Here is a 24,349-nt window from a genome sequence, read left to right as displayed (position 1 = left end):
TCCTCCACCGTCCGAGCCTCCCTCCAGCTCCGAGCTGTGCCGGCCTGCGGAGCGCCGCTGCCGCACGCCGCTGCAGGGCCGGAGGGGGCACGCAGCGCTCCGGGCTGGGCACGGGGAGCAGCGGCAGGAGCTGGAGGCGGTGGCAGCCGCCCCCCGGCAGCCCCCCGGTGGCCACACCTGTGTCCCGCGGTGGCCCGGCTCGCCCCGCCCCGGCCCCTCCCGCTGCTGGCGGCGGGGCGGGCCCGCAGCGCCGCTATTTGAGCCCGCTCCGCGCTCACCGCGCTCCTCTACCGCTCTCTGCCGCAGCCCCGAGCTCGCCCCCGCCATGCCCAACATCGTGCTCTTCAGCGGCAGCTCCCACCACGACCTGTCCCAGCGGGTGGCGGACCGGCTCGGGCTGGAGCTGGGCAAGGTGGTCACCAAGAAGTTCAGCAACCAGGAGACCAGGTGAGTACCTGTGCCCCGGCCCCGCCGCCTCTCCCACGCCCCGCGGGCGGCACGGGCGCTGCCCGGACACACCCCCGTGCCCGCCGGCTCCCGCCCCGCTGTCACCCCGGGCTGGCCGTGGGCTCCTCTCCGCTATCATCTGCTGCGGTGTCCCCCCGGGTCGCCCGGCGGGTCCTGCCAGGGTGGCTGAGCTGGTGCGGGACCCGCGTTGGGATGGCTCGGTGCAGGTGCGGCCGCGGGAGCACGGGGTGCTCCGCTGTGTCCTGCCCGGCCGTCGTTCCCGGTTGTCCCCCCTCCGTTCCTCCCGCCTGCGGAGCTCGAGCACCGCACCGGAGCCGTCCCGGCTGCCTTGTGCCGGCCCGGCTCGGCAGCGCTCCCGCCGGGAGCTCCTCGGCCGGAGGAGCGCTGGCACGGCCCCGGCCGGGTGAAGAGCATCCTTCCTCCAGTGCGGTGGGAATGGGGCTTCCACAGGCAGCCTGTCTGCGACAGCAGGTGCATCCCACCGCTTGCAGATAATTAACTTATATTAAGATAATTTAGTTGATCAGCTTTATATACCTAAACATAAAAAAACTATTTTTTGTTTTATAAACTACAGTCTGCCATGCAGTTTTGTAAGTAGGTCTGTGTACAGGCAAATATGAGAATAGAATGGTGATGATGGATTAGATTTTTTGAAAAGGGTCTAGGTTAAATTACATTTGCAGAATTTGATGCAACTGTTCTTTGTTTTGCATTAGCAGCCAGCTGTGTGTGTGTGTACCTGTTACAGCTCCTGTAGGGCTCCAGTCCCTAGTCCAAGACTGATGGTCATGCACGAGAGCGATACAAGTTGTTGTGATGGCCTTGGCTTGCTCCTAAAAGTGCAGTCATACCAGGTTCTTGGCCAGACAAACACAGAAAGTGACTTTGGTAACAGTGCAAAAAGTCCGGTGTGAAACCATGAAGACAGCTTGCTCACATGGAGTTTGAGAGTGTGCATGCCAATGCTTTTTCTATTGATATTGCTTTTCTTTATTAGTGAGTGTATCATCTTAGCTTTCTGACCTACCTATTTAATTTGCTGAATTTTGACCGAGAATTTTAAATTGATGTGGCAGTGGTATGTTCACCCTGTGAGCTGCTAAGACTGCAAGTACATCTCTGTAGGTATGTGAGTCTAGGCTGACAGCTGATTCTAAAACACAAGTTCCTGCTGTAAGTAGCTGGCTAGTCTCTGAGGTTCTTGTGTGTTTATTTTTATCTGTTCTTGTTCTGAATCTCCTGAAAAAGCGTGTTTTCATTGCTTCCTTTGAAAGATTAACATGATGTGTTCGAAAATTGCTCTCACAAAGCTTGTCCTTCTTTTCTGTCTACATTTTTGCATTCTCAGTGCAGTTGCTCTTGTTCTAGTTATGTTCACTGGCATTACTATAAACCCTCTTCCATTGGTGTTTATGCAGTCTAATGTTTGCACACTCTAACTCTTCTATTCATTCCTGATTAAATGAAAGCTTAAATCTTCTCTCAATTCTTTCCAGCCCCATACTCATTTTATTGCTCTTTGATCTCCTTTCTGCATGATAAAACTTAACTTGTGTATTTGGGTTGCATGACTTTCTTGCTAACTTGTCTAATTTTTTCTAATCTTTGTTCTCCAGAGACACCTTAATCTGTGCTTGAAACATAGCAAACAGCAGAACTAAATTGATTTACATTTCAGCCAAGGTAGAAATTTATCTCCACATATTGCATATTTATTTTCTAAGATAAGTTAATTAAATTTTGGGCTTCAGGATGCACCTATTTTTCCAGGTATGAAATATTCTCTTCACAATTAAAAAGGAAGGTAGTGGTGACTGCAGTGCATCAGTGGTTTGGCTAATCTAGTAGTGTCAGTTTATTTTTTTAGGCAAGCAGTGATGTAGTGTGGTACCGATATGAGGAATGCATTTATTAGGAACATTATTTCAGATTGTTTCTGTTGCAACATGGCAAGGCTGACATTATCTTTATTTCTTTTATTCCCTGAACTAAAATGCCTTAACATTTTAAACCTTTAAGTGTTGTTTTTTGTTTGATTTTACAACTTCCTTCTTTAGAAAGTGTAATCTGAATTTCTTGTTTCCCCTTCAGCAAATAAAGTTGTATCCTCTATATAATATAATATTTCAACTATTTTTTTCAATATCCTTAGCAACTTGCTTCAAGATGTTGACTTTCCAGTTTCCTAGACAAATGTTCTTAATTTAAAAAACCCCAGGAATTGTACTAAGAGAATTCCTCAACAATGTATATGAAATTAATCTACAGGTAAAGTTGATACTTAGGCAGAGGGGTTCTTTCCTGAAGCATCGGGATTTTCAGTCTGTCTATACTGTTAACTTGTGTGTGTATGCAAGCAAAAAAAGTCTTCTTCCTATATGCAGTGACTCCAGCACAGTACTTTTTTTCTTTGTTTTTGTTCCATTTTTAAATTTTTTAACAAGTGTATTGGCATTATGAAATACACTTGCAGTATTGCAGAATACTATAACCTGATAGTTAAAAAGCTCAGAGAACCTGAAACCTTCCAGTGGCTCTCCAGCAATCCCCCATGCAAACAGATAAGCCTGGGCCCGAGGGTCAAACTCTTGCTTTGTCAGATCTGTTGTTAGCAAGTTGCAGAGAAGATTTACCTTGCCTTCAAAATTCTGTTTTGCTGTTTGTGGCATTCTCTTAAATATAAATGATGTGTAAATTGATAACTGTGTGCAGCCCCAGGCTTGAATCCTTGCAAAAGGTCCTAGCTGGAAGCCTTTTACTTGAGAGTTGCAATTAATCTGGCTTGCAGAATAGGGTGGAGGGAAGGGTTATTAAATATTTTGCATTATATTTCAAGTCAGACAGGCTTTAGGTTTCTCAGCAGCTGTAAGTGGGTTTGAGAAACTGATGCTGAGTTTGGCCAGGGATAGGACCACCACTGACAAGTACTGTGACTAAATAGCCAGTGCCTGTATGTCTACAGCTCCAGAATATTTAAAACGGGAAAGGCTTCTCATTTTTATCTGTATGGAGACTGGTGTATCTAGCAGTTAATATCACAGTCCCCTTCTGATTTAGGCAATCAATATTCTTTCAGGTTCTGTAGCTGGTAAATGTAATGTACTGCATTGAGAAAGTTGGGGAGATTGCTAGCAGACTCAATCACTACCCCATTTTTTTCCTCCTTCCCTTTAAACTGTACGGGAATGCTTTCCTTCAGCTGGCTACTAAAGTCAAGCAACCCTACTGAATGCAGCACCAGAGCTCCTCAATAAACTCTGGTTGTGGATGATAAGTCTGTTTTTATTCATAGCTTGTGTGTCAGTTAAGTGCCAGCCACAGTATCATGGCAGGAGCTTGGGTGACGCCACCTTATTTATCTGGCAAAATGATAAGGGCTGCAGTGGGGGGCTTAGTCAGTTTATCTTCTTTCAAACCCCACAAACCAACTGTCATCAGCAGTTTTGAGGCTGGAGGAAGAAGAAGGGAATGGAAGTCCTTAAACAGGGGTGATTGTTGTAGCCTCAGCATCATGAAATTGTTTGACTGACATGTAATAGGTGCATACATATATTGAACACTCTGAAGCTTTTTGCAAAATTGTCTTCAAATACACTGAGGTGGCATTTAATTAGAGTTGCTGTACAATTAAGCCCCAGTGCAGGTATTTTTGGTGATTCAATTGAAAAAATATGATTAAATTTATCACTTTGTAAATAATTTTATTTTCTTACAAGCTAGGACATTCTTCCTTTTCTAAAGACTATTTATTTTAACTCTGCCCTTGAAATACTTGTTATTTTCATAATGGTAAAACTACTCATAGATGGCATTCTTTTGCACACATTTTTCCTGGTGAAAGATGTTCATGCTGCCACCTATTCCTATGAGGTTCCTGGTTTCCTGCTGTCAGATTCACTGGCTGAAATGAGTCTTGCAAATTTTCTTGATCAAGGAGGAAGGGAATTGAAATCCTGCCTGGGACATGTGAATTTGAAGGCTTCCTACCCACAGCCTTATTCAGCAGCTGAATTTGGACTGTTTCAGAAACATCAAATTAAAGTGAATTTCATTTAGCATTTACAGAAGGAAATATGGAATGACTGCAAAGGGACATTGTCTGCTGTATGGGAAAAGCTGTGCTGTTAATATGAGAGCCATTTTCTTGTGAGTAAATTAAACTGGATGTCATGGGCTGATATTTGATCTTGGAAGTTAGGAAAAAGTAGCTAATGTTTCCTTGGAGAATTCATTCCAGGATAGGTTTGAGTCTGTATTTCACGCAAAGTGGGGAAATGAAACCAGTTTGCTCCATGAAGAAAATAACTGAAAAAAAAATCAGGAGCAAACCTGGAAACTTACATCTTGGGGATTTACAATTTGTCACCTGGCTCTAAGACTTCTTCCTTACCTCCCCATCAGCATCCGTGTACTGCACTTGTCTCAGATGAGACATGACCTCACTGCATCTCGTGTAACCTGGTTCCTTTGGGTTCAGCTGGTGTGGAGCCATGAGCTTTATCACCCTCCCTGCATAGATGGTGTTTGCAGATCCCTAATCATGGAATGAGCAAGCTCAGGTCACAGACACTAGTGTTAGAACAGCTGAAGACAGTAGGGATTAGGGACACACTGGGAGGTGAAGTGTTTCTTCATACTGCCCAGCTGCTGAGCAAGTAATTCCCAGCTGGGCAGGTTGTGGTCTGCCTCTCTCAGTGGGGGCAGCGGTTTCCCTCTCTCCCAGCTTGCTTGCACTGTCATGAGCAAGGGGAGGCTGGAGAAACAGACTTTACCAGCTTGGTTGAGAAGGTAAAAATTGTTTTTGGGCTGCACACTGTATGTGTTAAAAACACAACAGTGTGTTTGTTTAGGGAATTGAAGATTCAGTAAATATGACCGTTTATTGCATTGTTCATGTCTCTGAATTGGGAAAGGCCCCAAATCCTTTGAAGCTTTCGGTTTGAGACTTCCACTTTTTTGACCTTGACATAAACTGTGCATTTTTATCTTTGTACAGATACTAAATACTTGAAATTAAAAAATACCCCCTGCCTCAAAAAACTCAAACAAAACCAAAAACCCACACCACCACCTATGTCACCTCCCTCTCCCCCCAAAAAAGAAAGCCAAACAAAAATAAAGCCCCAATATGTGTGAATAATGGTGGCTAACAATCCCAGGTGTCCTTAGGTGCATAGTTTGGTACTCAGCCTTTGAAGAGTTTTTGTACGTGTTCAGGCTTGTTGCACATTTGTTTCCAAATTTTTGAGGGTAGTTTTTGGACTGCGTGTTGTTAAACCCAGAACTTGCTCAAGAAAATGTGTTTTCCTCTTGCAGTGGCAGGCTGTGTACCAGAGTAGAGGGTAACAAGATATTTCCTATCTTCTGGTGTTACCATATCAGTGCTCTGCATTAGAACTGGGCAGTTGTTAATGGAGATAGAGCAGGGGGTTTGTCTTGGAACTGTTAATCCAAGTGGAAGAGCCCAGAGTTGAGGGGACACCATGGGTGCCAGGAGATACAGGATCCCTATAGACTTAAAGCCAACTCTGGTGTTTTTATTGTATCTTTGTTGTTTTGGGCTTTGCTGGTACCCACTTTGTTATGCAACATCACGTCAGTTGAAATATTTGCCTGGTAAGTGGAAGCTCTTGCTTTGCAAGACTTTACTCTGGGAAATGTGTTCCCAAAGGTAAGAGGTCAAACACACCCTGCTGCTCAGGGCTTGCCATTGGCTGGGTTTCATGCAAACTCAGCGTGTGGATTTGTTTGATCACTTTTGAGATATCGATTCATTTGCACACTGTATGAGGACTCTAGACCTTTATTTTTGGCCTCTTCCCTGGGTGCTGGAAGGGCCTGAAGTACATATCTACCTTACTAGCATCAGATTTGCTTGAGAAATCTTACTTTTTGTAACCATGGCTAGAAACTTAATCTGCTGTAATTATTTAGAAAACAAACACAGAGCTCTTGTAAGTGTATGATTTGAACATCCTAGTTACGTATTTACATTATTTATCTTTGTAGTCTGGCTTTACATACTTAATCTCCAGTTTCCTCACAGGTGTTTGGTTTTTAGCTAGAATGTACAAATTTATAATTCCCATCACTAAGTTCAGTTGGGACTGCACTATAAGTCTAGCTCAAAAGGATCTCAGTCTTGTATTACTCCTGATTCTGGTTTTTGCTTAATGGATGCTTCAGCAGTTGAAATATGTTTGTAACCTAAGTGGGTTTTATGCTGTATTCTTAATTCATGATTATTAGTCTGCCCAAGTTTCTATTTATTAAATTAAGCTCTCCAATCAGCCTTTGCAAGTTGCAGGCAAATACCAGTGCTTAAACTTGGTATTCATCGTGTCCTGTCTTTCGTGGATCTTTCCCAGCTAGAACCTTTTGCTTCTGGATGCCAAGCAAGTGGCTCAGAGTTAATTACTTTTGTAGGCTATTGATTTTTGTAAATTTCCCTTTTAAACACAATTGTGTGGTGTCAGGGCTTTCAATGTACAGTTTCTGTTGACTCTTCTTGAACAGAAATTTATTTAAACTGTTACCAAATAGCTGAATTTGATTAAATTGCATAAAACAAACAGAGCTTGTAATCTTGAGGCAAGAGCTTGTTCTTTTGTCCTTTCTCAGTGTCCTGACTATGTGAAATTGTTTAAATAACCTCACAGACAGCTAACGAGGTCATTATATAGATGAAAAAATTAGTAGAAATGTTAGTAAGATAACTGTCACAGAGTTTGACTGCAGTTAGCTTAGTGTCGTCTCATAGATACTGGAATACAACATTCAAATACCTGATTCTATAGTTTGTCTTTTATTGGTTGCCTGAATATTAAAAAAAAAAAAAAAGCAAGGGATAGGGACAAAAAAAAAAAAACCAAACCAAAACAAACCCAAACTGCTAATTCCCCGCTGTCCCTCCAGTAAAAAACAACCACCACCCAAACCTTCACCAGTGTGTTATTACAGGCTGTATCTGATGGAGCACTTGCAACACAAGGACTGGTTATCTTTTACTCTCAGGCTTGGGGAAGGTGAAATAGGTGGCTCTGTGTGTATCTGTTGCTTGAGTCTACACAATACCTCTCAATACCAATCTTTGAGAAGGTAGATAAGAAGAGAGACTGATCTGTTGCACAGCTCTCTTGAGTTGACTGGGAAATGGGAAATGTGACATTTCTGTGTGACAAGTATGTCATTCTACCCTTAAAAACATAGCTACCCTTTTTCAAATGTACTGAGAGGAAGAAGTAGCATTTCTAAGTTGTTTACAAGATGGCATTTATTGGTAGCCCAAGATCATTAAAAAAAAAAATACAATTAATGACAATGGAAAAATCATCATTTCAGTCCATGGTATTAACCAGACCTATATTTATCTGAAAGTATATTCCTTGATCTTATGAAAGTTATTTTTTAGTGATGTGCATAAAAGTGACAGTTTTTAAAAGAGTAAAGCAACTCCAAGTATTCTTTTAGTATATAGTGAACATAAAAATTATATACTTTTATCACTCAGCCAGTTTTTTCCTAGTGTGTGATGCCAGACTGTTAAATTATCTGTTCCTTTTTTTCCTAAGTAATAAACTAATTTTTTCTTTGGGCTTATTCCAAAGGTGTGGTTTGAAGAACACTCATTGTAAAGTAGGTCTGTGTAATTGCTGAGTCAGGGTGCAATTAGAATTTTTTTAAGCCCTCATGATAACCACAAAGCTTATAATAATGATTGAGGCCACATTTATAAGCCAGTGAGTAGATTCTTCACCTGGAGCTGGATTTGTGTTCAGGTGGGCTCCTACTTAAGCCTGGCTAGTTTTTCCAATCATTTATCACACTTAGTATCTTACTGAAAAAATGTTTTGTTGACCAAAACTTTTCCAGCTCCAAAAAGGGAAACAGACTAAGAAAATACTTTGATCAAAACAGTATTCTCTGAATGGCCTCATAAAAACTTAGAGAGGGAAGTAACAATTTTGAGACTAAAAAATTGTGTATTTGTGGATTGATGAAAGCCTCCAAAAGGTTTCCTGATGTATCTGCAGATGATGCTGTCCCTGACCACCTCTGTCCTTCCAGACACCTGATGTTTGATGATTTGCTTTCTTTTGACCTTAAGAAATCCTGCTAGTAGCATTCTTAGGCAAAAAAAAAAAAAAAAATGTATTCAGTTAAGGAGAAAAGGAGAAAAGACAAGATCTTTATGTAGCTTGTTAGGGACTGCAGAAAACTCAAGTAAGGGAGCTGGGAGCATGTACTCAACTATCTTGGTGGTGATAAATCAAATGTGTGCTTATCATTAAGATGTTTAAAAGCAGTAAATTCCTTTCTATGGAAAGCTCATGAGTCTTACACAGCACCCTGAGACCTGATAAACAAAACTTCTTAGGACTGTGTTTGACTAGAGCAAGCCTCAGCATTGAAGGACCCATTAGAGAAATTATTCTACCCACATCTGCGCCATTTGGATGATTTCCAGTCAGAAACTTCTGCTTAGTTGTGTCTTGGGTAAAGATACAACCTTTTAAATAAGGGTTCAATATATTCTATCATTTAATAACTGAGATTAATATAGTAGAGCATGGATTTGCAAGGTCTAATCACTTAGTTATTTAGGAAGTCTGCATGTTTTGTGTATGTTGTACACGGATTTAGGGAAAAATCAAAGTTTTTCTGTTATATGTAAGTTTTGGAGTAACAAGTTTGAAAAGTTAATGTGGTTCAGCAGTAGATATCTTTTGCTTGGATATAGAATTGAGAAAAAATACACATTCAACAGTTTTATTTTTCCTGTTTGTTTTTAAGCTCAATTTAATTTTTTAATCCTGTGGTGTGAGCAGGGATTGATCCCAGAATTTGTCTTGAAATCTGTGGGAGAAAAAAAAACAACTTAGATCTTCACATAAAGAACCAAAGAACAAAAGAGTTTTTTGTCAGATCAAATCTAACTGACACAACATGAGAGTTGAGCCCTGGTAAGCTGTTGATTAGCAGCCTTCTTAGCTTTTCAGTACGACTTTTTTTCATTTAAAAACACTTTACTTAAACCTCATGGTGAAGATTTGATAGCCGGGCTGGTGCTGACCTGATGAAGACCATACTGGCAAATATTGAAATAGAGTTTGTGTCAAGGAGGCTGTTATTGAAATCACTGTAAAAATAATCCTGCTCTAAATGGGAAGTTTATTGAAAACCTGTGGTAGTTTGTTAAAACACAATTTTTTTTGATTTTTTAGTCATGCTTTTCCAGTAATTTAAGTGTTGAAATGATCATCTCCTGCTCTTTCAGTGTAGAGATTGGTGAAAGTGTGAGAGGGGAAGATGTGTATATTATCCAGAGTGGCTGTGGAGAAATAAATGACAACTTAATGGAACTACTCATCATGATCAATGCTTGCAAGATTGCATCATCCTCCAGAGTGACTGCTGTAATTCCATGTTTTCCATATGCCAGGCAAGATAAGAAGGACAAGGTAGGTAAGAATTGTGTCATTTTGGAAGGCTTCTGTTCAGCTTGCTCACTTGAAATTTTTGGAGATTAATAAATTTCATAAATATTTAAGTGATTCAAAAGATTTTATTCCCCCCACACCTTTTCTCTTGGTAGAATGCTTAATTATTTTGTCCACAAGTGAATGAAGTGAAACAATAAATTATTTTTTTGCTTGTGTTTTGATAACTGACATGCCTTCAGTTTGCAAAAGTAGGTATACTTTGTGTGTAGTCTATTGCAGAGTACTTTGCCAGCAAACCACATTTTATAGGATTGTTTATCCTGCTTTTTCAAGGTTTTTTTGGTTTTTAAATCCCGATCAATATAGAGAGTACACCTTTTAAAGCATTTTAATTGCATGGAATTAAATACTAAATTCAAAATGCTGTAACTATTATATAGGTAGGTTTTATCCTATATGGTTAAACAGAGCATAATGGAAGGAACTGATAGAATCTACAATACATAATAGAAATTAATAAAAACATTGTTTTCTGCTGCCAAACATATTAAAACATTTTTTTTATATCTGTAATAATTATTTTCATTTATGAAGACAAGAAATTGTATGGAAATCCCATAAATGCTCTACTGATTTTATTGCCCTTTTCCTGAATTTGATTTGTTGTAACTGATGAATATATCAGTTCAGCCAAGTTTGTAGCACAGTAACAAGTCCTCTGTGGGAAGTGAGACTGATTTCAAAAAATAGAGCACTAGATTTTCTATCTCTATTATATATACTAAAAAAAAAAAAACCAAACCTTTGATAGGTTATATGAATGGTACTTTTACCTAAGCTCATTCAAAAAGTAGTAGTAAGAAATGTGAATTTGGCTTTAAGGATTGGATTGCAGTGGTTGTATTTTTAAAAAATTGTCTGTCCTTTACTTCCTGTAAATGGACTGCCCCCTCTCTTTCACTTTGGGCATCAGACAAGCCACTATGCAATCCTTTTGTTGGTCTTTATATTCTTTTAGATAAAAAGCATAGCAAGAATGAAGTAATGGAGAAGCTAAAAATAATAGCACTCATTTCAAGATATGTAATAGCCTGTGATATCCAAGAACAAAACTAAAAAACCTCATTTTTTGGTATATTAATTCTTTAAGTGCAGGCTCTGTAATACCATACTACTACTATGAAGGTGTACTTATTATACTTCCAAAAATGAAATTCAGGAATTAAAAACTAAGACCCTTATCTTTGCCTGCATCTCTTGGTACTTCATTTTTGCTGTTTTGTAGTGGATGATGCTTTCCTTTGATCAGAAGGGGTGTCATACTTTTTATCAAAAGACCTTGAAAGGGAATCAATAAGCAGTTTATTGAAAAGAGGGGAAAGCATCCACTATGTTTTGATTTCCCACTTCATATTGAGAAGTTGTGCTCTACCATCCCTGAAGTTCTTGGTGTGGGAAAAGGATGAGTATATTCCAAAATTTCCATGCACCTAAATTGTCTTGTCAAGGGTACCCAAATTCCCTGTGGCAGACTTCCAGAGACATTTTAACCCCTAGTGTGGTGGCACAGGGCATGCCATCCAGGAGCATTTTGTATTTCAGAACTGCCACCTGATAATTAATAGTGTAGGAAAGCAATTTTGACTAATAGAGACCTTGAGATTTTTTATTCCAGACTATTCTCTCTGTGTCACTAAGTTCCACAATTGTAGGCAAAAATTTTTTGTCGCTGTTGTGTGTGGGGCTTTTTTCCTGCTCAGTTTCGCAACTGAGAAAATGTTTGCTGTCTTTGGAAATTAACCTTGGTAGTTGACCTCCATGTTGCAAAATAAGCTATAATACAGCTGTCAACATTGGGCAGCTTATTGACAGGGACATCTTCCCTCCTGCTTGCATCAGATCATTCGGTCTTTGACCCATCATGAGTGCACAAGCTTTGTGTGATGCCTGAAGTGCCAGTAAAGTGCCAGCCATTTTCTTCCTCTGATTGTACACAGATTGTCTTCTGAGCTGAAAGATGTTGCTGTAGTATGCTTGACTATGAGCTGAAGCAGTATAATACTCAGTAGATGGATTTTGTTTTCTGGTTTGAATTTAAGTTACTGACTTGAGTTAATTACAAACTAAGTAGACTGAGTCCTTAATACTTAAAATAACCATGTATTTGTCATACCTCTGATTCAGTTATGATTCCTGACAACAATTAAAGTGTTCTTCCTTTATTTATGGAAGGAAAGGGCCTTGCAGTAAAAATCTTAGTCTGAGCAATCTAATCTACTCTGAAAATTTTGGCACTAAACCTGGACAATCTTTAAATGAGAAACAGATTTACAAAAAAAAAGGCTTACGAGAATGATAAAGTCAGTAAGTTAATTTAGATTCAGTCAAGTGCTGCCCTTAACAAGAATATTTCTGATGCACAAGCTAGCTAAACTTAAAAATAGCTCATATGTTTCTGTGCTTTGACTATAACTGCACTTATGCATCCTCTAATTATGCTAACCTTCCAAGCTGTGGGCAGGACACATTTTATGCAGGATGCTGCAAGATGCCTTTATAAGGGATAAGTTAGAAGTACAGTGACAGGTGAGTTTGGTGTTCTACAGCTCATGTAACTTTGTTTTTTTGATTTGTAGAAGGGGTCCGTGGAGCGTTGGGTAGGTATCCTTTTTTTTTTTTTTTTTTTTAATCTAACACTACGCATTTCCATTAATATGGCCTTAAAGGGTGAAACTTACTGGGTTACATTATGTATAACTAGGAACATTTCCAGTTTCACTTCTTGATTTCAGTTGTGTTTCACCTAGGCCATGACAGTAATTGTGTGAAATAATTTGCTACAAGAAAACCCCTAGATTCTAGTTAAAAAATTATTTGGACATTCAAGATAATGGCTGTCAATTTCTGAGGCTTCAAAGCATATCTCATTTTTGAAATTACAAATTTGAGTAATGCATTAGTGAACATTCAGTATCCATACACTTCACAACTGGCTTTCTTGGAAGTGAAAGTTCCAGTTATAAATCTTTGGGCTTTCTTTGATTTCCTTTTTTTTTTCTGTTCAGTGTGCATGTGATGAATATTGAGCAAGACAATGTACTAAGATGCTTAAAGGCAACAGAGCTTTGATCTTGATGGAGAACTTTTACTTTCAGCTATGTGTCCTTTGCACAGTTACTCTTGTGAGGTTGTTTGTATTAGCTTTGTGGATTCCCCCTGCCACTAGTAATTCAAGTGATTTTTTAACAATTTACATGTACATAATCTAATGCTGCATTTCACACTAACAGCTCTGAAAATAATCTAAAATTACATCAAAGAATTGAACTATGAATGCTGTGAATCTGTGTTCTTACCTCTCTCATCAGAAGCAAATGTTACAAACTACATTATGAGGAAAATCATGAGTTCTCATCCACCTTTGTCATCCAGGTTTCTGAATAATGAGGCCAGGTTATCTGAGGTTCCCATGAATTTATTTTCTTTGGTTTTAAAATAGTCTTCAATTTCCATCATATTGTAGCACAAAACTTAATTTCTATGCAAGGAAGCAAATCTTAAATGTGCCATGTGGGTTTTCTTTTAATGCACAATTTTGTGTGAAGGAAACCTTCAGCTGCAAGCCTCTTTTGTCCTAATCTCCTATTAGCCCATTCTTAAGAAACAGGTACTGGTGTCTGGCTATCTTTACTTCCAAGACCCTCTGCCCCCCAACATGTAGGCAATCTGTGATGTGTGGATATCTGCTAAAACAAGTTACCTAGTGGTAAAACTTCAAGTTCTTCCTTCTGGGAAGGCAGCCTGCAAGGCCAGCAGCTGAAAGAAGTACCAACTGGTAATGTATGCATTAGTGTGGGATGCAGGAGAGTATTTTATTTGTTTGGGTTTTTTTTTTGATGGTGATACTCATATTGATACATGAGACAAACTGAATGGCATCCACATTGAACAGAAATGAAAAAAATTGGACAAAAGTCAGTGTGCTGAATGGAGTGGAAATGCCAAAACCACAGTCTGAAAAGAATGTAATTTGCCTTTATCAAACCTCTAATTTCAGATTTAGCTGTTAGTCCAGCTTAGTGGAGGCATTAAACTAAATCTCTGTAAAGAGCTGGTAAGAGAACACTAGAATGAAAAGAGTAGATAACAAGTATTTCTTTTGTTAGATGTTGACAGAGGTTTGATAGAGCTGAAGTGATCAGGAATTCAAATAGCATGAACAAAAATTTGCTACTAATAATAGAAATATCCAGAAAGCTTTGGACAGCTTACAGAACTGAACTTTTAAATGAAGAGTAGGATTGTCCTCAGTAAGTGAAAAATCAACTGTGCTGAAGCACTAATGATGATAAATGCTTCTGGAAGCCATATGCATCTGAATTACAGAGGTCTAGGGGAGTGCTGCCTGTTGCATCTCCTTTCTGTGTATCTTAGACAAAATGGTGCTGATGTTCTGTGAAACACAAGACCAAAAGGGATGGTTTTCAAAAGGAAGAGTTTGAGTAATGATGGTGATAAACTTGATCTGGCCATAAAATGAAACTCAGTTTCTGTTCTGGAAGTATGTTGTCAATCTGCAGGTTAAAAACAGAGAAATTCCCAGTGTCCACCTAAACTAGGAACAGTTGTGATGAAAATATTGGCTTCTTGATAGGACACAAATCAAACAGCATCCTGGCTAAATTGCCAGTGATTCAACTCCTTGTCACTTATGCCCTTGGGTATCAATGGAAGGAAAGCAGAAGTACTCTGTAATTGTGTGTATGGGCTGGAAAGAGAGGAAGTTCCTGGGAGGTGAAATGAGGCTCTTTAATAAAGAGATGTATCAGGAGAGAGCACTGTGCCAGCAGAAAACAGTCTGATATTGACTTGGAAACTCTGACTTGAAGTTCTGCCTTCATGCTAATGCTATAGCCAGCCTTATTTAAAGATTAGCAAAAGAAAGCAGGAGGTTTTGTTTAGTGCTTGTTTAGAGTTTTTGTTTAGTGTAGAGAAAACTGTCTAGGGAAACATAGGTTTTTACAGAGCTTTAAAAAATGAAAGAACTTTGGAGTAACTAAAAAAAGAGTGAGGTATCCTCCAGTCATAGTTTCCTTTTTGTGCTTGTTTGTTTCTTTTGTGTCCTTGGTGCTTTTAAAAATCTCTTGACATTGGCATTAACTTTGCTAATAAGATATTTCTTCTTCTTTAATTCTTTCTGCTTAGGATTTATTCATCATCCCCTGCCCCTTTTGGGAGTTCTAATTGCATCCAGGAATTAATCATAAATTTAAAAAGAAAAAAAAAATAGGATAAAAGACCTCTGCCAACAAGGATCTGCTACAAGCTTTACAGTGTTATGGAGAAATGCTTGATACTAACATTGTTTTAAAGCAGTGTTCTCAAAAGTTTGGTTCCTTTTGCTTTCAATCTTTGGGTTTTGCAATGCTTCTTAGAACAAGATAGAATTGAGTGTTTATGTAGAGTAGAGGCTTAGAGAAATTAAGATTGTCTTTCTGCTATGAAAAAGTTAGCTGAAACTTTTAAGTAGAAGAAATAGAAGACTATATTTCAAATTTTATCTCTTTAATACAAAGCATTATTATGCAGACTGTTCAAACTGATTTAGATATTCCTAATTGCTTTACTGAGTTTCAGAACCCTAGTAGCAAGATTGATAAGCTGGTTTGGCTAAAGTTCTGAAGCTTTTCATACCTAGATTCCAAATACTGTAAAGGAAAAAAACAAGAAAATTAACTAATCTTCTGATTGCTTTCATCTAGTCAAAATATTTTTTAAATGTAAACAATTGTGCTTTATTCTTCAGAGCCGTGCACCAATCTCTGCAAAACTTGTTGCCAACATGCTGTCAGTTGCAGGGGCTGACCACATCATCACCATGGACCTGCACGCTTCTCAGATCCAGGTAACTCTTGGTTCTTACCTCTTGTGCCTAGAAGCTCTACTGAATTAATGTGACAAGCTAATCATAGTTCTCTGGGGCTTTGGTCATTATTTTGAGAGGCTACGTACAGAACTTGTGAGGGTTCAGGGAAAGTCATGCTACCTGTTTCCAATTAAATTCTCTTTTAGATAGAGACCAGTCTCGATTTTATGGGGTGATTTTGTAGTCATTTCAAATATTTGTGCTCTAAAGTCTTTGGTAGGATTTTCCAAGTCTAATGTAAGGGCTTACAGAACATAAAATATACTGGCTTGGGGCAAGTTCTCTTAATCTTAGCCTTGTCAGAGATTATAATGCTGCCCTAGGTAGAGTTTTGTTGTTACTGCCAAGGGTATAATATTTTCTTAAAAGAAATGGAAATGGAGCCTGGCAACCCCTACCTGGCTTACTGCTGAATCCAGCAAATCACAAAACCTTTGCCTCAGACACACAACAGACGTAATTTGTCATTCTCATGTGTACCTTGTTTTAGGAGAACTTATTTTTTATAGAAAACACCATATCTTTAGGTGCTGGCATTCCATTTAATCAGAGTTTCTTATTATGCCCGATAGCTGTCACATAAATAAAAAGGTCTAAACCAGATTTCTTGTTTTTACAACTTGTACAAATATTCCATTTTAGTTTGAGTCTTAACCATGTTGAAATACTGCTGTTAATGTCAAGCAGTTGAAATTTATGGAAGGTTGAGTATTATTCAGTAGATTTTTTGAGAGCTTTTCACTAGCACAAATTTACTTGAGTGCCTGAAGGTGATCATATTTTATGATTTTTATATCAATTGAGAACATTCTTTTTCACTACTCTTGGGTGATATTTTTAGAGACCTTAATATTTATTTGACTTCAGCAGTATTTGACAGTAGTATCAAAAGCAGAATTAAATCAGTGTAAAATACTAATGAAGTTCTACCATTCATGAAAGGTAAAGGCTTGATTCTTTCCCTTTGTCTCTGTTCCAGGTAAGATAAAGCACATATTCATGAAACTCTTTCTCTTTTGGACTAGGGTTTCTTTGACATTCCAGTAGATAACCTGTATGCAGAACCTGCAGTCCTGCAGTGGATTAAAGAGAACATTCCCGAGTGGAGAAACTGTATCATAGTCTCACCTGATGCAGGTGGTGCAAAAAGGTACTATACAAGCCTAAAACAATGAGATTTCCATATAGTTAGTGGGTAATGATCTAGTTTGTCTAGTCTTCTGTATTCCTCTGTGAATTGTGCAAGGTATAGGGTACATCACTGATGAATCCAACTGCTTTGTAAAAACAGAACAGCTAGTTCTTCCAATGTTTTTCATGCTTGAAAACATTCAGGAGCTTTCTATACTCTAAAGAAGATATTTTTCTCTCTCCCTGGATATGGCCTCATTAGCTGAATCCCTCCACCAGAGGGAAGAGATTTTTCCTGCTGCTTGCTTCTTTAGTCAAGTTGCTGCACCTCTTCCTGCTTCGCTCTGGAATTGCCTAAGCTTCCCTTCTCTGTCAAAGCATATGGCCTATTCCCACTGTACCTGCTGGCATTTAGGTAAGAGCTTGCTTGACTCATATTGCTTTTTTCCTTACATTATTGCATTCCAGATGTAAACCTGCTTGACCCCAAGTTTTGTGCTATAAATGTTAGAAGAAGGGGATGAAAGTTAGAGTGATGAAGGGTAAAAACAGTAAACTTAGTTCATTGCAGGCTTTCTTCATTCACAGCATGTGTTGCTCATTTAGCAGACTCTGTTTTATTTGGTATTGATTGAGCATAAACCAATGCCAGAGCTCAGAAGCAGGCTGGCTGGTGAGGTCATAAAGCATGCCGTTGAGGCAAAATGCTTATTCTCAGGTTTCACTGCTTATGCTGCTGCTGCAGAGAGAACAAAGACAAATGAAGTGAGACTCCTGTACATGCATAGCAATTTAAGTGTGTGAAATGTAGTATGGGGAAAAGTGTCAAAGACTGTCATAATTTGATTTTAATTTAAGCCTTTGGGTCTGTTGTGAGCATTGAAGTTGTAATTTTTTTTTGGGAAATAAGACTGAGTAGAACTTCTAGTTGTTTATTTTTAGATTAATCAAGTTAAGGATGTGAAGAACATAGAAAGCATTCTAAAGGATCACTTAGTTAAATTTCTTCATTAGTTCCTATCAGGATAGTGTTATTTTTGCATTTGATTTTTATGTTGGTTTTGTTTTTTAAACAAAATACAGTCTTTGGTTAGAACTCAAGTCAGAAGACAGCATTTTTTCCCCTACCAAATATTTTTGCATTATCAAATTAATCATAAAAGTTTATTTTTCTGAGATCACTCTCATTGTACCTAATATAGATAGTACAGTCTATCTTTAGTATCTTTCTGTTGAAATGCAACCAACCAGTTTCTGGTGAAATAAGGGTAGATGTTGCTTTCAATAAATTCATAGATTCTCCTTCACCTCCAGTAATAAAATGAAAATTGTTTGACCTTTCCATTTACAATATGTAGAACTTCAAAATAAAACTGAATAAAAATTTAATAGAATGTGAAAATTGAACATGAATTATTGTAAAATTTATATCTGTAAGTATTAATTTAAAATAAATCCATTTTCTTGCACATATTTAAAATACTTGAATTTTCTTTTGCTTCTTACCACTTGCTTGGTTTTTCTCCAGCTTATTAGATGTTCCAGCTGAAATAAGGCATGGAAATTCTATTGATATCTTAATGCCTCTGAGGTATTGAGATATGCTATGAAATTATACTATTCATGAAAAAACGCCAAAATGTTTGTATTTTTTGTTTATCATCCATTTGTTGAAATACAGTAACTAAAACTTCCATATTTAAGTGATAGAGAAACAAAGCTGTATTCTCTATTAACCATGCATGTTAATAACCTTGTAAACAGCATTCTAGGCATTATCTAAAAAGGCAGGCTACAAGGTTGCATCAGCATTTAGAAAAAACATGGAATTTTTTATTCCTGTCTCTTTATTCCTAAGAGCTCTGTTATTTTAAACAAACTGGAAAAAGGCAGTCAGAGGTCTGTAACAAGTGAAGTTTATTATTGCAAGTTTGTTTGGCCACCAGAGGTCACCCTGAAGAGTTTTAAAAGATCTTTGTCAAGCAGATGTATGCTAAGGGAATTATTAATGAAATAAGCTACTTGATTACTAGTCAAGTACTGTGAAAAGAATTATTAATCACTATTAACCTGTTTGTTTTTTCCTCTTTGGCTTGGTTTCAAGTCCTGCAATGGTATTTTTCAGTTAAAATGTTAAAGTGCACATTCCCGTAGGCTTAGAATTTACTTCCCCCTGCTCTAAATTACCTAGTGTGACTAGTATTGCAGCAGCTTAATAAAAGCTTGTGAATAGCTGAAATGTTTTCAAAGCCAGGCACTTAATGACAGAAAACTAAAGTCAGCTCAATTTAAAAAAATAATTTTTAGGGTATTCCTTGCAAAAGTTTTTGTTGTGGTAATTTGAAAGCCAGAAAACAAAGCTGTTTTGTGACAAATATATCTGTATGACTGTTTTCTCTCTTAAAATGTTTCTCTAAATGTGGTGTATTTCTTCCTGTAACTTAGGGTTACTTCAATTGCTGACAGACTGAATGTGGAATTTGCTCTAATTCATAAGGAAAGAAAGAAAGCAAATGAAGTGGACAGAATGGTCTTGGTTGGTGATGTGAAAGACAGAGTAGCAATTCTTGTCGATGATATGGCTGACACATGTGGCACCATATGTCATGCAGCAGACAAGTAAGTATTATTATGATCTGTTTCACTGTAGTGTTCTCACTCACTGCACAGCTGATGAATGCAGCTGTCCTCAAAGCCCATAACCCAACCTGACCTCCATAGCATGAAGTCTGACCCTGGAGTCGGTAGTCACTGTTCTGTGATTCAGCTGTGTCCTTCTTTAGAACATGAAATTGAGAAAATATTTAGAGAAATACATGATCTGTCCCTAGGAAGAACACAGAATAAATAAGATGTCGTCTAACTTGAAAAGGACTTGGGCCATCTAGTGCACTTTACAGTTCCAAGGCAGAAACAGCAGCTCAAAAATCATTTCCCCCTTGAACCTCATCATGGAGACTTTCCACTCTCCGTAGGCAATCTTTTACAAAGCTTTACTGGATTTAACACTGTGAAGTATTTTTGCCATAGTGTCAAATGCAAATATGATATGTATCTTCACTGTACATCTTGAGTATAAAACTACTTGACCTTTTCATTTGCGGAGGTGAGCATAAGATATACTGTCTTCTGCCTGAAAGTCTGTTGAAGAATTCTCTTTTCCCTCTAGCCTGGAGTAACTTGAGTTTGTTCAGTCTTTCCACAAGGTTTGTAGACTTCTGTTCAATTGTGATGCCCTCTGGATTCCTTCCAGCTGTTCTAGTTCTTGAAGTGGAGCTTGTGACTGTAGACCTGCTATCCTAACTAAGGCTGTAGCAGTGCTAAGTAGAAAGGATTATTTATGTTTTTCCAGGTGCCTTTATGCTGGTTCTTTTCAGGTTAGTAGTAGGGCTGGCTCATGTTCTTCTGGTTCTCAACCAGCACCCCCAGGTCCTTTTCCACCAGGCAGCTTTTCAGCCTCTCTTCCCCGAGCACGTAGCACTGCAGGGGATTGTTGTGACCCAAGTGCAGGACCTAGCAGTTGTCCTTAGTGAACCTCATACAGCTGGCCTCAGCCCATTGATGCAGCCTGTCCACATGCCTCTGCAGAGCCTTCAGGCCCTCAGGCCTCAACACTCCCACCCAGCCTGGTGTTACCTGCAGCCTTAACTGAGGGTGCCCTCAATCCGCTCATCCAGATCCCCAGTGAAGATGTCAAATGGGTTTGGGCCTAGGGGAACCCCACTAGTGAGTGGCTGCCAGCTGGATGTAACTCCATTCACTACTGCTTTCTGGGCCCAGCCATCCAACCAGTCTTTCACCCAGTGAAAAATATACCTGTCCAAGCTACGAGATGCAGATTTCCACAGGGGAATGTGGTGGGAAATGGTGTGAAAGCAATGACATTGTTCTTGGTGGTTTGAAGTAAGGTCAATCCCATGGGTTTACAGTCTTTAGTTGCAGACTTGCTGTTTACACGTATATAAAGGATGTAAAAAACTCATGGAAGAAGGATTCATATGGTCTTGTGTTTCTTATAATTTTCATGGAAATTTGATGAAATTTTGCCGAAATGTGTAGTTGTTTGCTATCTTCATTCTAATCTACATCATACCTCAAAGTATTCTTCTAGGCTGTACCCTTTGCAGATCAAAATCATAAATTGCTTGGCCAACATATTTTTTTTATTCTTGTGCATAGAGGAAGTTAATTACTGCCAAAAACCTTTATTTCTTTCCTGTTTTGAAAGAAGCAGTCTGTATTTATTTATAGTACGTTCCTAGAGACTAAATTCTAAAACAGTCAATCACCTTCAATGCATCTGCAGTGTTTACTAAGAGAGATGCTTTTGCTTGAGTGATGCTGCCTTTTATCGTGTTCTTGGCATGAACTAATGCTTTTCATTAATGTAAAATCCAGGTGGGATGTACTTTGTGTATAATAAGACTCATGCACCAAAATACTCCCTAGAACTCTTTCTGTCTCAGCAACCTAGATGCATATCAAGCAGATGAATTAAGAAATACATTTTCAGATACAGCAGATCAACTTGCTTAAGTACAAACTCAAATACACACACTTGGTACACACTCAGCCTGTTGTAATGGATACTCCTTGTAGGCTGCAGGTACTAGATGTAGTGCTGAAAATAACCAGAAAACTTTAATTTTTTTAAGTCATTCAAAATGAGATGATGTTCGCATGGTTTTGTCTTTTTCTTTTCCTCTCTTATGCTTCTTCCTGTGCCTTTGTGATGACCTGATAAAATGCCATTCCTCAGGGCCTCTCTAAGGCTGGAGAAGCAGGTAGGATATAGCTGAGCATCTGGAGGCATTGAGGCCATTAGAAACTAAATTAGGATATTTTGACTCACTCACAAGGTGTTCTAGTTCTTTGATTTATACTTTTTTTTCCTCATGCATCACTTCACTGTGTGCTTGGATCAGCAGCTTGTCTTCCCACAGCCTTGCAGTAAGCTGGGCTTTTAATCATTAACATTTCTTCTTCGTCAGAAACTCCTTCCAAGCAGAACTGTTTGAATTGCAAATGAAAATAAAGGTGGACCTTAATGGAGGCACAACAGAGTTGTGAATACTGCCATCCAGCCTATTTAATTTTTTGCCTGGTTAAGATGGAAATCTTGTACTGGAGTTCATTTTTATGTTCTGCTGTTAAGTGCAGCATTGTAGATTAGTATCACTGCTACAAATAAGAACTTTTAAATTTAATTATAATTTTTGTTGGGGATTTTTCTGAGACAATTCAGATTTTTTCAGCTTATAAAAATACCTGAATTATTTTGTAGTTATTTTATATGCATGACTTCATAAGTAAAATATATTTTATAGATTTGCATCCAGCTTCATCTGTAGCCATGTATGTAAACATGCATCACAGCATGCTATTTTTGTGTATTCTACAGGTTAATGTCTGCTGGAGCTACTAAAGTTTATGCCATTCTGACTCATGGCATCTTTTCTGGTCCTGCCCTCTCTCGGATTAATAATGCATCGTTTGAGGCTGTTGTGGTAACTAACACAATCCCCCAGGAGGAGAAAATGAAACATTGCCCAAAAATACAGGTACAGTGGTGCTTTTATGTCATTTCTTTAGACTCAGTATTTGTATTTTACAGCTCACTGGTGCTAGAATTTGTGCCTTGAGACAAAATTAATATTCTTAAATACATTGTTTGCAAAACATTTTTCTGAAACACGCTAAAGTACTGTTTTAAGGGCATTCAGGTAATATAATAGACCACTTCAAAATATTTGGTATTTGCCTCACATTGAGTATGCTTGATTGTGAAAGAATGACAAATGTAAAATTGACTGGATTTTTTTCCTTTTTCTATTTTTTTTTATCAATATTAATCATACAATATTTGCATGTAGGAAATAGTTGTTCTGTTGAGGAGGCCACAGAAATCTTGGACAAGTTTATTTTTTTTTGTAAAACACAGATGGAATTGTTCTGGAAAGTTATGTGTCCCATTTGGAAGCTTTCTTCAGTACAGAGTGTAGAAAAGTATAAAAGATTGAGGTTTTAAATGCATTATTGGATTTTTTAAAAGCTTAACATTAGGTATTTATTTAAACAAGGCAAGCACTTAAAAAGATCTACTTCCTTTAACGTGTAATTATGTCAAGCAGACACTGCCATCTGATGGCAAGAATAGTGGGGCTTTTTGACAACATTCCCTTTGTCAGAACTACGCAACAATTTGACTGTTCAGTGATCCTGGTCAATGTTTTCCTACTCAATTTTTGAGTTCTTACTTGGTATTATTGCAGCTCTTATGTATGTTCAGTGCCTAAGCTTTAATGTTATATTGCTCTCTAGAAATAACAGTTACAAAGGTAGATGGAATATTTGTTTGTATGTTTATAAGCTGCATAGTTTATTGCTTTTGGCATGCCATCAAATTTTTCTTCTCAAACTTTCTTGCAGTTCATTGACATTTCCATGATCCTGGCAGAGGCAATTCGAAGAACACACAATGGTGAATCTGTGTCTTACCTGTTCAGTCACGTCCCCTTGTAACTGCAGGGGATCACACTGCATCTTTGCAAAGGTCTCTTAAGCTAGCACTGTTTTTAACGATGCACATCAACCATGAGAAATTACTATCTTTGTACAATTCGAGAGCTTTTATGTTTAATTATATTTGTCTTGTAATTACCATTTGTTCTTTGTAAATGGGCAATAAATCTCAGTCGTACAGAAACCTTATGAATTCTCTTGAGAGTCTGGAAGTCTTGTGTGTTGTGTCAATTCTTCTGTGTGCCTGGTCCCACATTTGGCTCACTGCTGCGTCAGATCCTTTTTCCTGTATAGAACTGCAAACTGTTCACAGATCTGAACAGGATGTACACGTGTAAGATCATTCTCTGTGTTAAAAGCTACAGAGCTGAGCTCCTTCTATCTGTTAATCTCTTGGGTAAACAGACAGGGTTTTTTTGTTCATGTTTAAGTACCATGAACACTATTTTGTAAGCCCTAACAATATGTGAAGGTCATTTTAATATTGAGGAACTGTTGACATACACATAGTGTGACCTGTTTGATACACTTCATGTTCACTTTTTTCCCCACAAGATATTTGTTGGTTTCTTTTATAAACCTCTCATCACATGAAATTCTTTGCTTAACACCTATTCTGTAAAGTTGCTATCTTCAGTTGTAAAATTGGTATTTCAGTATTCCCAGTATTATTAATACCACTCATCTAAATAATGATGACCAAGCTTTAATCATGAGCAGTTTGGTGTAAATTTCATTTTTTTTCTGTGTTTTTTGACATTTCCTGCTTGTGATGATAGGAAGAATTCTGTAAAAGCTTTCCTGTAAAAGTTTATTGTGCCAAGTCCAAACAATATTAAGCACACACAGAGTGGTC

At 38.3% G+C, this 24,349-nt stretch overlaps 1 protein-coding gene across 2 annotated transcripts; it reads left to right on the top strand.

Moving 5' to 3' along the window:
- Positions 1 to 262: 262 nt before the first annotated feature.
- On the top strand, positions 263 to 23,682 carry PRPS2 (phosphoribosyl pyrophosphate synthetase 2). 2 transcript variants are annotated; one of them, XM_015635485.2, is made up of 8 exons: positions 263 to 447; positions 9,749 to 9,932; positions 12,551 to 12,571; positions 15,721 to 15,819; positions 16,866 to 16,990; positions 19,417 to 19,590; positions 22,373 to 22,532; positions 23,401 to 23,682. In XM_015635485.2, exons 1-8 carry the CDS (start codon positions 326 to 328, stop codon positions 23,491 to 23,493), a joined length of 978 nt encoding a protein of 325 aa, XP_015490971.1. In that variant the 5' UTR covers positions 263 to 325; the 3' UTR covers positions 23,494 to 23,682. The 2 variants fall into 2 exon arrangements, with proteins under 2 accessions (XP_015490971.1, XP_015490982.1); XM_015635496.2 differs by lacking the exon at positions 12,551 to 12,571.
- The last annotated feature ends 667 nt before the right edge of the window (positions 23,683 to 24,349 follow it).

The sequence above is a fragment of the Parus major genome, chromosome 1 (genome assembly GCF_001522545.3).
Source record: "Parus major isolate Abel chromosome 1, Parus_major1.1, whole genome shotgun sequence".
NCBI classification, from domain to species: domain Eukaryota; kingdom Metazoa; phylum Chordata; class Aves; order Passeriformes; family Paridae; genus Parus; species Parus major.
Note: the sequence above shows the minus strand (reverse complement) of the source record. Positions and strands in the feature narration are given on the sequence as shown.